Source organism: Pseudonaja textilis, chromosome 1, assembly GCF_049901715.1.
Source record: "Pseudonaja textilis isolate UNSWEBS1 chromosome 1, rPseTex1.2, whole genome shotgun sequence".
NCBI lineage: Eukaryota > Metazoa > Chordata > Lepidosauria > Squamata > Elapidae > Pseudonaja > Pseudonaja textilis.
Window position 1 is genome coordinate 45,823,979 of NC_141990.1, and position 14,340 is coordinate 45,838,318.

At 33.3% G+C, this 14,340-nt stretch overlaps 1 protein-coding gene across 4 annotated transcripts in view; it reads left to right on the forward strand.

Annotated features, from left to right (window-relative positions):
- Window positions 1-14,194, forward strand: part of TRAF5 (TNF receptor associated factor 5) — a 17,391-nt gene extending 3,197 nt beyond the window's left edge. The window contains exons 2-12 of one of the 4 annotated variants that reach the window (XM_087932991.1): window positions 244-355; window positions 1,518-1,744; window positions 2,791-2,848; window positions 3,316-3,417; window positions 5,784-5,948; window positions 7,406-7,483; window positions 7,815-7,889; window positions 8,082-8,174; window positions 10,895-11,035; window positions 11,936-12,104; window positions 13,430-14,194. In XM_087932991.1, the coding sequence (XP_087789117.1) occupies window positions 311-355; window positions 1,518-1,744; window positions 2,791-2,848; window positions 3,316-3,417; window positions 5,784-5,948; window positions 7,406-7,483; window positions 7,815-7,889; window positions 8,082-8,174; window positions 10,895-11,035; window positions 11,936-12,104; window positions 13,430-14,007 (1,731 nt within the window). In that variant the 5' untranslated portion in view covers window positions 244-310 and the 3' untranslated portion in view covers window positions 14,008-14,194. The remainder of the gene's footprint in view (window positions 1-243; window positions 356-1,517; window positions 1,745-2,790; window positions 2,849-3,315; window positions 3,418-5,783; window positions 5,949-7,405; window positions 7,484-7,814; window positions 7,890-8,081; window positions 8,175-10,894; window positions 11,036-11,935; window positions 12,105-13,429) is intronic. The other 3 variants (XM_026695800.2, XM_087932999.1, XM_087933004.1) reach the window with 3 other exon arrangements.
- Window positions 14,195-14,340: the final 146 nt, after the last annotated feature.

A 14,340-nucleotide genomic window follows, 5' to 3' on the forward strand; every position in this document is an offset into this window, starting at 1 on the left:
AGTCAGGATCGAACTCTTGGCAGGGGCAGAGTTAGCCTGCAGTACTGTATTCTAACCACTGTCCACCACGGCTCCTTGACTTAGGACCACATTTGGAACTAGAATGTTCTATTACTAACAAGATGGTTGTTAATTGAGTTATGCCTAATTTTACGATATTTTCTGCCATGATATAATCACTGTAGTTATTAAGTGAATCCGGAAGTTGTTAAACATATCCAGCTTCCCATATTGTCTTGTCAGAAGCTGGCTGGGAAGTTTGAAGATGGAAATCACATGACCCCAGGATACTTCTAACCACCACAAATACATGCTAGTTGCCAAGTGCCCAAATCTTGAACACATGACTATGGAGGTACTACAATTGTCAAAAGGGTGTGAACCAGTCACTTTTTTCAATGCCACTGTAACTTTGAGCATTTGTTAAATATCTGTATTACAATACCATTTGGTATTTGCTCAGTATTTTTCAACGTCGGCAAGATTAAGATGGGTAGACTTCAATTCCCAGAATGACTCAGTCAGCTATGGTTGGCTTCTGGGAGTTAAAGTCCACCCAACTTAAATTTGGCTAGGTTGAGAAACACTAACCATATCTAATCAAACTAACCAAATGGGTTTGCAACCAAAATAATCTGAATACTATAGAGAAACATCTGAAGCTGGGGAAATGCTTTAATTGACCTGATGTGAACCATACATGAATGGTGGTGCAGTTAGTAACAGCATGGTACAAAATAAGAGTTTAAAAACAAAAGAATTACAGTATATATTCTGTAGGAATGTTAAATGTTATGAGATACAATGGGTTAGAGGCAGGAAACACAAATGTAGAAAAGTTGCTTCCTGTCTCACAAACTTAAATTTAGTTTCTGACAAATGCGTTGATGGAAATATGCATTATGTTTTCAAAAGTACCACAGCTCTGTGTGTTTTTTAAACTTAATTTCCTCCTTACAGTTACTCTTATATTTGAATCCTACTGTAAAAAAGCAGTTTTATGAAACTTAATTTTGGAATGAAAACCTTTTTGGATTTTAATTGCAACAATTAAAAATATGGAATGATACATTCAGACCATATGGTTTCTTGATGTACTGTATGAAATCAAAAGAAGTTAAATGTATATTTGGTGTGTGTGTTATATCTATTATGATTGTAATTTAAAAAAAACTGTTCCCACTGATGATGGGATCAAAACGAATGTAAATAATTTTCAGCTTCCAGAATGTGAGAGTCTACATATGTGTCTCTTAACCCCAGCAACTTTGAAATGTGTGGACGTGAACTTCCAGAATCCCCCAGACACCAATGGGTAACTGGAGCTGATTAACTGCAACTGTTTACACTCAGTGTTTTGATTTGTAGACAAATTACTGGTATTTTGTAACATTTTAATTTCCTTACCAAATTTAAGGTAAGGATCAGGAGAAATTTCTTAGTGTTGAGACAAAAAGAGAGGGAAAAGTAACATTACCACTCAAGTATTATATTTCTCTTCATGATTTTATTCATAGTTAAAGCCCATGGCCTCTGAAGATCTTGCAGGCCAGTTATCAAATCTGTACATCGGACAGAACTCCTCAAATGCAGTTTCTCTAGAATTTGACCCCAATGTCAACTATCAGTTTGTGGAGATCTTAGATGAACGATACAAATGTACACGCTGTCACCTAGTCCTCCATAATCCGCACCAGACAGGATGTGGACATAGATTTTGCCAGCATTGCATTGTTTCTTTGAGGTATGAATGGCTTCATTTTCTTACAATATTTGTGCAAATCAATGTTGTCACTGTTCCCTTCATAACAGCTATACAGTTTGTGATTTTATAGAATGTGCAAGGGTAACCCAGAACTTTAAAAAGATGCTTATTTAATTTTGCTCTTCTGGGGGTGCTATAGAATTCCAGTAGTCTTATGTGCTGCCTAAAATAAATGAATTTCAGGTATATTTAGAATATATAGGCTATATATTCTATAACAGTTCTCCAACCTTAGTAACTTTAAGACTTGTGGACTTCAACTCCCAGAATTCCTCAGCCAGCAAAGCTGTGAGATCTTAAATAGCTGTATTTTCCTGTGAAGTTTTGTTTTTTTTCAGTAGTTGAAATAATATGTAACTTTAAGAGCACAAAAACATTACAATGATTGAATCAAGTGTGGCTTTGTGTCATATCTTTACAAAAATAGATATATTTTTTTCAAACTCCCAATCTATCTTGTTAAAAGTCTCATTTTGATCCACTAGGTTTTCAATAGAAGTTTGCTGTTTTCTTTTTCTGAAATATCCAGAAGCTTCTGGGTATATCTTATAAAAGAAATGAGCATGTAGGTGGTAGCTGTTATCTCAAAGTGACATTAGCTAATTAGGGTGTTACTAATGAACGTGTGAAGATAAAGCTATGTAGAATCATGTCTAGAGATACTGGCCTCACCTGCATCTTTTCTTCCCTTTATTTTGCTGAATAAACAGCTCATACTCACCTGGTAGTGATACTACCTCACTCAGATCATGTGAAAAACTATCTGTCTTTGAACTTCCCACAGTAGCATTTTAAAACTAGAGAAACCTCATTTTGTAAGGATATCTGTCTCTATAGATATAGATATATGGATATATAGATAAAGCTATTCTCATGAAATATACCCTATATTGCAAACTAACAATGCAAAATAGATGTTATAAATGCTATTTTTATGCACCAACAACATAAAAATAATAAATACAAAATATAAATACAAAAATTTCAAGTCTGTAACCAACGAAAATTTGTTTCTGTCCTTATAGAGATTTAAATACAGTATCTACATGTCCTATCGACAATGAAATAATAAAATTTCAAGAGGTAAGAAAAATTGTTTATATGACTATTTTTATATTCATATAATCAGTATCATGCTATTTGGAGCAATCTATTGAGTTTTTTTAATGTACTGCTAAATGGAAATTTCTAATCAAAATGAGGGAAATTTGAACCAAATGAAAAAGAAATATAAAAAATTGAAAATGATCCTTGCTAAATAGTATTTTCAAACATGATATAAAGATTGTTCTGAGACTTATAATTAGCATTATTTCCAGGTACAGGAAATCTTATCTTAATAATGTATTTCATTCCCATTTTCTTCATTCCTCATGTAATGTTGCAGTTGTCAGAAAGAGTATTATCATCTGTATAAAAGGCACATAATTAATATATAAAATGTAATAAGTAAGTTTGCCAGGCTGTTTCTTAAAGGCAAAGTATTGTCATGAATTACTTTTTTTTTACTTGTGTGTATATCAAAATCATACTTTTCTTTTAAATTTAAGGTTTTCAAAGATAATTGCTGCAAAAGAGAAGTACTCAATTTGCAAGTATTTTGTAAAAATTCACCCGCCTGCGCTGCAAAGTTAGGTCTAGGGCGATACCAGGTTTGTATTCCTGTATTATTATGCTCATAGAAACTGAAAGCCGATCTTTCTTCACTTTTTTATCAAATACTTTTTTGAAGAAAATAACAAATGTTAGAAAACTGCAATTCTTTCTCTATTTATTGCAATTTTTTTTAACTTATTCTCAAGATGCACACAGTTTAGTTTGATAGCCTAAACAAATTCTTCCAAACGTACTATTCAAGAACATGCAAAGACTAGATTTTTTTTTCCCTCTAGCTAATGCTGAAATGAAGGTTTAAGCTACATCATTCTAAAATCTATTCTATTGAACTAGATGTTTGTCACTGAGTTAATCCGGAACTTCATGCCATTTATTGCAGGGTGCCTTTGTTTTGCTCTATAAATGAGCAGCTATGCTCTCCTGACTGGTGACAAACTGCATATATAAAATATAGTGAGATAATGGTCAAGAATAGCACTCCACTGTCCCTCCTAGTTTTTACTCACAATTGGTTTGAGCAAGACATGCATGCTAAACAGAGCAGAATAGGGATCTGGTTTGGGAACACATGGCTTCTACAGTAATTTCAGGATGCAGAAAACTCCTTTGACTCTGCAGATGGAAGGGAAGGTAATTAGCTGTCCAGGACATCTTCCCTGAGGCCCATTAGGTTCCCTACCCCAAATTTAAAAAAATAAATGGGACATTAGCATGCAGAAATATATCAGCTTTTCCTATAGACCCCTGCCCCAAATATGTGTGGCTGCAGCCTAAAGTTTTGCTAGAATAGGACCCTCTCTAGCTTAGAAAAAAAAAGTTAAGCTGAGATAGAGGAAGCATCAAGAAAACGTAGTAGTGAGGAGAAACTTGTCCTTCCTGTAAATAATTTGGTATTGTCAGCAATTGTTGCTATCTAGGAATTTGCTATAAATTAATGTCACATATGAACATTTCAAAAGTTACCAATCCTAATAAAGATTCTTAAGGGATCCTTGTATTTTTGGCCCTTCATATGTAGGAATTTTCATGGATTTCTATTGTCTTTCTGTTTTTTGCAAGAATACAGTTTTGCTTAAAAGAATTTGACTTAAAATTCTTTTGCGAAAGTTGATGTAAAACAATGTCTACCATTCTTATTCGCATAGATTTGAAACGATGAAAGAAGTCTAAAATACACTGAATACAACAGGGGTTTTCAAACTTTTTCAGGATACAGAACCTGTTAAGTTAAAAAAACAATCCAGAATTCCTGATCAAGAGGCAGACTCTAATAATAGAAAATCAGCTGCATTCAAATGAATTTGTTGTTAATCTCTTATTGAATGTCTTAAAGTTCTCACAGAAACCTAGAGTTCTGTGGAACAGTTTAAAACATCCTGTGTTCTTTTTTAAAACTGACAATACTTTGAGAATTTTTAAATACTTTGCTTTTTTAAAAAAGGAAGTTGATAAATACCACTTAGACCAAATTGTTTGTAAGACTGAATGTCTTCCTCTGCCTCTTTCTAAATATGACAGTATAGACATGATTATTGTTCTTCCATCAATTGTATAGACTTATGTGTAGCTCAGGTGCAATCACTTTACTGTTCTCCATTATCATTTTCCTAAATCATTTCTTAATTCTAAATGTATTCAGATATTTTTATGGATAAACCTAATGGTATTAGTGGTATTCTTGTAAAAATTCTTTTTATGCCTGTTATGGTATCCTTGCACTTTTATGCAATTGTGCTTTTTCTTTTTTTCTTTTGCTCTTGTTAAAGTTTTCTATTTTCTGCATGATTTTTTTCCTGATTCTAATTCTGTTCATATTCTAAAATGTTCTTTCAAAATTCATGCAATTCCTGTCTGTTTTGAATTTATGACAGTGTTTTATTAGTGTAGAAAATATAGTGTGTGTGTGTGTGTGTGTAAATGGAAGCCTTTTCTGTACAGGGAGTAAACTTGTTTAACCTGGTGCTAACAGTTACAGTTTTTTCAGCATATAAAAGAAGGTGATTAATGAGGGTACTGATAAACTGAAGAAGTGTACATCATTAGGTACCATCAGTTCTATACTGAGAACAGCTTCTTCAAAAAATAATTAAAAAGAAGTTGTCCAACTCTGCAAAAAAAAGTTTGTAGTGCACTAGGAAGTGGTTATAGTTTTACTTTGGGACTATTTTATTGAAAACTTCAAAAGCTTCTATTTTTTGACTTTGATATTTCATGCAAACACAACTTTTATCACCAGCAACATGAGACAAGAAAAAAGAGGTTTGTTTGCTTGGAGGGAGAAAGATTTGTCACAATTTGTAAGTAGAAACCTATAGGATATGGCTGCGTTCTCTGCATAGTATAGTAATCTGTCTAATGTGGGTAGACTGTACAATGCATTATACTACTATTCTGTTTACAGGATCACCTACAACAGTGTTTGTTTGAAACTGTGCAGTGTACTAATGAAGGCTGTCATGAAAAAATTGTTCTGAAGGATTTAAAAGAACACCTTACTCAGCAATGTAACTTTCGAAAAGAACAGTGCCAATGCTGTAAACAGCCTGTGATATCAATTAATTTAAAGGTTAGATTTATCTAAAATGTTTAAATTGTGTATTTTAAATCACATTATAATTTTATTTTAATAATGCTATGAATTATATATGAAAATACCTAGAAGATACTATATTGGAGAAAGTTTATCTCACAGTCTTGAAAATAATGAAGGCACTCTGGATTATGCTATCATCTATAAACCACATAATTTTGAAAATGCAAATTAGAAGCATTTTGACACTAGCTGAAATTCACTGGCTGCTAAAGAGCTACCGACTGTGAGATTCTATCATTTCCGTGTCAGACCTTATTAGAACTTCAAAGACTAGTTCATGTTGCCATAACTTTCTCAGAAGTTTCCTGAAATGTTTTTGTATTGCTGTTTCTTAAGTATCAAATAATTGTCTTGTACAGTAATTTCAGGCTGGGAGAGTAACATTTTTAGTTTATGCTTGGTTTTTTTCCAATCTGCAACCTTTATGGAGTAATTTCTAAAAAAAAACTAGAAACAGATACCAGTTTTGTACTTTATAAGCAATTAGTTTATTGCTAGTTGTTTAAACGTATTTTCAAATTAAGAACAGCAGAAAATGGAGGAAAATCAAAGCAAGAGAAACCAGTAACTATAAGGGACCCTCCCTAGTTCTTTGGTAAGTAAAATCCTGGAAGATCAGAAGTGCTTTTAAGCATCTGTTACTCTAATCTTATGATAAAGGTAGTGTTAGTGATCAAGGTTTTGGTTTCTTGTGTAAGATATCTTGAAGGGCTGATATCAATTTTGCAAATCTGAAAGCTCTTTTCCCCTTCCTTACTGTTATTTTCCAGAGAACTATTGAGGGTCCCTTATGAGTCACTTCCCACACATTCCTTCCTTTGGTGGGCTGAGATAGCTCTTGTCTAACTATTGCAGCTCTTCTGTCCCCAAGTTTATTTTCACAGACAATTACAGTGATATAATGATGAAAGATTAGCTGTTTTAAATTGTCTATCTTTAATATATTAGTTGTGATATCAATTCTCTGACAGCTTATTTTTTATATAGTCCAATGCACTATCAAACTAGAGGTGTATTGTGGTTGTACAGGTGTTTGGGCAGGGTGGGAGGAATTTGCAAGCACTCAATCACCATTACATGCTAACTATATTTGGGAGGGAAGGAAATGGAAATAGCTGATTGGCTGTAGCATGAACGGAGACTCCACATTGCTGCATTCTGATATTGTCCTTTAGGCAAGTTCAATATCCACAGATAGAACTTTTGGAAAAAGTAGTTTTCAACTGTATTCCTTCCGATAATGTCAATAATCCCCCTAAGGGACTGTCCTTGTGGACTGTGCCTGTAATTGATTCTATTAGGACTTTAAATAAGCAGTGGCAAATAAACATTTATTTACAATCATTTGTATGCCACCTATTTTCACAAACTGACAAATCTTTGTTGTGCTTGTTAAATGTCATCATCACCATCTTCCAATGTATTTTCAGACCCATGAAAAGGTAGATTGCCCGAATTATCCCTGGATTTGTCCCTATGGCTGCATGCAAATGATTTTGATGAAAGAGGTACAATATTATTTTTGGCTCATTAGGAAAATAATTTTAAAATATGATACAATATTTTAATAATTATGCCTACTTTTGCTAGTTTTTATCTGGTATGCAAATAATTGTATTTAGTCTTAGCAAAGTAATTCTATATTTCCATAAATATCACCTAGTATTAAAGTTATTATTGAAATTGTAAATGATCATTAGACAGTTTCCTTATTCCTAGGAAATTGTCTAATTTTGACCAAAGTTTTTATAGAATATTGGTAAAAATTATGCTTATTAACCCTCATTCTCCTACCAAAATATTTCATTAATGCCTACCTTAATCTGTGATTTTTTACAGGCAGAAGATCATGTTTTGGTATGCCCTGAAATGGAAATTGATTGTCCATATAAAATGTGTGGCTGTCCTAAAAAGGTATTGCACAATAAGACAGACATAATTGGTACTACAGTAGAAGCAGATTTTCCAAAACACAAAAGGGAATCAGTTAATCAGTTAATATTTTTCCAATCCTTTTTGAAGTTTGAGCAATACTGAAGATTTCCCCAAAATCCTAATTACTTTAAAAGCATGCTGAGAATGTACTGATCACATCTATTTTTGTAGGTTAAAAGAAGCAAGCTTTTAGAACATGAGAATATCTTCTTGAGAGAACATATGCTACAGATTGTAGATAAAAACACAAAGCTGGAAGATCAGGTAAAGTTCACATTCTTGTAAATTCCCCAGAGTTGTTTTTAAAAATGAAAGCTGTTTGGGGAATAGATGTAGAATGAGGTTTTTAAAATCACTTCACATCTCATGGAGTACCATCATCAATGTGTAAATTTGCTTTAGTGCGTTTGCGTTTAACTTTCTCAGTTTATCTTACTTGGGACATTTTTAGTGGTTTCCCATCTCGCTACTAATTAAACTATTGAATGCCTGTAGGTTGATTGCATCATGTTTCCTCAGAAGCATATAACACAAACTGACATTAACCTCAGATCATTGTAGCAATTCTTTTGAAACAAGAATTTTCAAGGTTCTCCCTTGGCCAAAGGATGGACATAGATACTATTGGCAAGATGAAATAGATTCTAATGTGTTCCAGTGGATGAATTTTTTAATATCTTTTTTTAAGTACAAATTCCATTTTCATAAGTTCTTGGCCCAAAAGATGTAAATGATTTTGGCCTGACCAGTTTGGAGCACTATAGATAGTTTTTTTTGACCAATGACCAAAACTATTATAAAGTAAGAATAAATATAAGAAATACTAATGATGAAAGGATAGAAGTTATATATACAGTATATATACCAAGTAGCAATATAAATTAATAGATTAACAATTCTGCCATAAACTGACATTCAACAACTGCTTCTGAATAAAATTTAGCATCTTTTTTTCTGATTATGTCAGAAGAGAGGCTTACTAATAGAAAGCATTCATTTCTTCTTCCAGGAGATAAATAGCAGGGATGTTATCAAAACAAGGTACCGAAATTATTATATGGGACAAGACAACACAATAAATTGATTCAATAGACTAGAGGCAGACTTTAGGGAGATAATGTTTTGCTTTAAAGAACTATAGATTAATTAATTCTGGTCAGAAAAAAACTCTTCTGTGTTAGGAAGGTTTACGAATGTTAACTAGTTGGCTAAGATAAACGCATAAATTATCTTTATAGTAATGGTTGGCTAGTCTATGACTATTCTTTAAAACAGTCAGATATGTGGCTGCTTTATCTACGATGGTGTTTTCTTATACCTTCACTGAAATAAGTGAACTGAGCTGAAAATCCACAATAATTTAAATGTGGGGTATCATGATACTAGATTGAGTTATCTTGACAAAATGGTACTCCCAAATGACTAGGGAAGCCTGTCTCAGAATTAAAATAATAACTGGTCAAAAGGACTATAATAACTGGTCAAAATAAAACAACCTCAAATTTGCCTGCTGCCCTATCTAGGATAGCTTTTTAAGAAGCCACTGAAAAAGCTAAAAATCCATTCTTTTGGGGATATAGAAGTATTTGCCACTTTTTCATAATTTATGAACTATAGCAAATGTTTGGCACTGAAGGTTATCAAGAGCAGAAATAGATCCTGCTGAAAAAAGCAACCTGGGTGAATAAGTAACTAGCTAGTAAGTTAACACTAATTGAATCTTGACAGAATTTTATGAAATATTGTACAACATATTAAGACAAGAGATCTTTCTATACTGACCTCCCCCCAAACACTTTTTTTTTTTGCATGGGGATTCCTTTTCCTTTGTTTGGAGAAATATAGGTATTTTATACATAATTCATATGGGGCTACACATTTTTGTAATGTATTTAAATCTTGTTGTTCAGTTCCTCTTCATGAGGTTATATTTCTTAGTGTTTGATAATTCTTTCTGACACAATATGAGTGTTGTGTGTCATCAGGGTTTAAGTTTCTTCTGATATGTAAAAAGATGCAATTACTAGAATGATTTTTAGCAATGATTTTGAAAGGTGGTGTGCCCTAATACATATTAATTTCAATTTCTCTTACGATGCAGAAATTATGACATTTACACAATTTGGCAGATGGGCATTCATGGGATTCGTACTTCTGAATTCCCCTTATTCTTCAGATCTATATTAACTATTTTCTGTTGATTAAAATTACTGCCTGTAGCATACATCAGAAAACCGTTTAATTAAAAGCAAATACTTTAGACAATATAGTTTTTCAAGATGTGACTGGAAATTAAAGTAGTCAGCAGATTCTATTAATACATGAAAGTGGGAAGTTATATCCTTGCATAGTAATTGAACGGTCTGAGTATCTTCTGACTCAGGATCCAAATCCAGTCCTTTTTCCAGGCATTTAGTTCCAGAAACATTGCTAGGCAATTAGCAATATAGGAAAAGATTACAGATTTAGAAAGCTACAAGGTGTGGTTTAAGTTTGACAAAATGGTCATAATTCTATTCAGGAAAATGTAAGAATGGAAGGCAGTTAAGTATAAGAACGTGGAATATCCTGTTTCAGTCAAAAAGAGAACATAGGGGATGTTACGACTCTCCCAGGTGAATTTTTCTAGAAAGATGTGAATTACAAGTAGTCCTCCAATTACAACTGTGTGTGATAAGTACCTTTTGTGAGGTCCGTCTTAACTTTGAATACTTGCTAAGCAAACACTCTAAGTCGAGGACTCCTTGTAGTTGGCTTGTTATTTGGTACAGCCAACAGATGGTAACAGTGGTATATATTTTGTGTTTGTGTGACTGCTGAGGCAAATGTTTAAATACAGCTCCTAACCAAGATGAGCATAACTTGGGGAAGTTTACTCAAGGCTGTATTGTTGGTGGGTGCGTGTGGTTGTGTGGGTGTACATATGTGAGAAAACTGTTATTTTTAATTGTTTACACTGATACTTTGAATCTTTCACTTTGCAGATTTCTGACCTTTATAATAGCCTTAAATATAAAGAGAGAAAAATCTTGCAACTATCAGATATGATTAAAAATTGTGAGAGAGAATTCAGACAATTATCACAGTTATTTTGCAAAAACAGCAATCTGCTGGCAAGCACTCAGGTAAAATAATTCTCCTTTCCTAGCACCTTCCTTACCTCAGTGGAAAATTAGTGAGAATCCATTTGTGAGGAGATTTTAGCTTTGCTATAGTTGATGCATTAGTTTTTTGAAATTTATTTTGTTTTTATTATATATTTACATTCTGAAACATAATTTTTAATGTTAGTAATGCTTTATTAATGTACTATATTTTACCAATTTGTGTTTTTATCATACTCAAATATCCTAGTCATCTCTTATTAACTGAGATGGAATTTTATATGTCTGAATGTTATGTCATAAATAAAAATTAGTAATTATGCATCTCATTCCCCTATAGAATGTCACAATTTCAAAAATAGTAGATGAACTGCCTGCATTCCACAGGAACTGCTATAGAAAAAATGAGAAAGGAAAACCTGGAGGCTCAATTTTCTTAAGCCTCCAAAAGTTGTATGAAAGAAGTCTTGTTACTATGTTACAGTGCTATTGTAGAGGATACAACAGTTAGAGCAGTTAGAATTTAAGACTTCTACCTATTCAACTCATATATGATATTACATTCATAGATCACCACGCTATCTGTAAGAGTTCAGATATGGAACACTACACTTTCACCATCTTGAATTTTATTATGCAGAATACTAATACAAATAAAATTTCTACTACATTCTCTCTTCTGAGGTGTAGAGAATTTTTATTTTCAAGTAGTTAACATTTTGAACAAAGCTCGTGGAAAATGTTGACTATATTTTTCTGCTGAAAAAAAATATTTGGAAAGATTCCAAAAAGAAGAAATTTTGTTCCTAATATATTCATTGAAGGTTTAATAAAATATTAAATAATGGCAGTTGCTGTATTTTCATTTTATTTTAAAATTATGTTCCTCCTCTTACCCTCCCATCAACAATACAACTGAAGACTTTGGCCATTCACATTGATAAAAATACCTTCCTGGAAACACAGTTAAGACAGCTGGTACAAAAGACAAATCAGCAGCAAAGCAAACTGGACCTGAGAACATTACTGGACACCATTGATAACCTAAAGCAGAAAGTTGCTCTTCTTGAATCATATGATCAACGTCTAGGTATTATTGGATTTTCTCATAGATCTCGTTGGCAACCCCACATAGATGTCAGTAAAGCGGATTATGCAGATAACAGCTCTCAAACTTTTGCTTTTGTCAGGGACAATTCCCAGTTCTTCAAGTATTCCTTCAGTTTTTGTTATCTGATTGTGTCATATTGATCTGTCTGTAGATGAGGGATCCACTTTAGTATATCTTAAATCAAAGCTCAAAAAAGCCAAAATGGGATGTGCCATCTTCTTTATGAGTATATCAGTTATATCAGTTAACTATATATTAATTCACTTAAACACCCGTTTGGGATCAGTCCAACTCAACCAAGAGTGTTGTTATGGGAAAAATTGCTAGATATTCCCTTTGAGCTCCTGTAGAGATTGGGGATAGACAGCTAATAAAAGAAGACACCCTATCCTATCCCCACTCAATTTACATGTAGGATATTGGGGGCGAGGGGGAGGAGAAAGAATAGCAGGAACAAATGACTCTTGTGACTAAGAGCAGCACTTCTTTTCTTGGTGTCCTTTGTAACAGGGTAGTAATGACGTCGTTTTTCAGTTCCTGCACTAAAGACCCCCTAATGTCTTCCCCCTTGATCATTCCTCCTTGTTTTCCTCTGTGTGGTGGAAACACTAATTGTGACCACTCTGAGTTGTCATGGCTAGTTGGTGGCCTACTAATCATCTGCTTTCAACATGTTTCTTCTGGGGTGAAAATACTGCTTGGTTCGTTTGTTATTTGTGTGCTATTTGAACCCAACCACTGCAGATTCAACCCACACCTTGCCATTTTGCCAGTCATGTTTTATTTAAACATTTTATATGACCACTCTTATCTTGCTTCTGTGACTCCACATATAGCTTATTCAGTAAATAAAATTATTCAGTAAATAAATAACAAAAACTTTGGCTCAGTAAAATCTGATAACGTTGCATTTGAGTTTACCTTTACTGATTTCTTTTTCACTAAATATGGGTTTGTACTCTACAACTTAAGCATTTTTTCATGGGGACCAATTTTAAGTTGCAAAGCAGTCATATCAATATGTAATTAAAAATTACAAGCTAACTTACTACCCATTTTAAGTACAAAATTGGTTTCAATCAATAAATAGATTGGGTTTCAAAAAATATTCTTTATACAGAAAATTGTGTGATGAATTCTAAATAACCAATATAAACAATGAGATATTAATTTGGAACATTTATATTAAAGCAATACAAATGCTGATTTCTAAGTCTGTATGTCATTCTCACCTCACCCATGCCCCCATCCCCCCAAAAGCCACAAAAAGCAAATCCTGAAATGTACCTCTTTTACTCTTCTAGTTGTTTTAGAAGACTTGGCTACCCAACAAGATACTGTCTTCAGAATGCATGGGACACAACTTAACAAAAATGAAGAACGGTTCAAGATTTTGGAAGGAGCAAGTTACAATGGAAAATTGATCTGGAAAATTATGGACTATAAAATTAAGAAGAAGCAAGCTATAGAAGGGCACATCCTCTCCTTATGTAGTCAACCTTTTTATACCAGCCACTGTGGATATAGATTATCTGCCAGAACATATTTAAATGGAGATGGCTCAGGACGGGGAACTCATGTTTCATTGTATTTTGTAGTGATGAGAGGAGAATTTGATTCATTATTATCATGGCCTTTCAAGCAAAAGGTTACACTTATGCTTTTGGACCAAAGTGGAAGGAAAAAACATATATGTGAAACTTTCAAAGCTGATCCTAACAACAGCAGCTTCAAAAGGCCAGAAGGAGAAATGAATGTGGCTTCTGGGTGTCCTCGGTTTGTTGCACACTCTGTGTTGGAAAATGCAAAAAATACCTACATCAAAGATGATACACTCTTTCTGAAAGTAATGGTAGATTTGACTGATCTTGAGGCATTATGAGAATACCCATTATAAAACATTAGACTGAACACTTATGTGCTCTGGATTCTTTCAAATCTATGAAAGCTGCTCTGTGGTCTACCAAGCTGTTTTTTGTACCGTTTTAAGACTTCTCTGTTTTTTGTACTTTTAAAATGTTTTAATAAAACATGTTAATAGTTCAGTGAATTATGAACATCCAGCAAAATCTGATATTGTGATTATTATGCTCTATTACTTTTTCAGTTTAATACCTTAGAAAGCTTTAATGTCAGTGATGACTTTTAGGACCACATAGATAGATCTTCTCCAGGGAAATGAGTTCAATACCTCCAGCCCATTGCATTCGGGTTG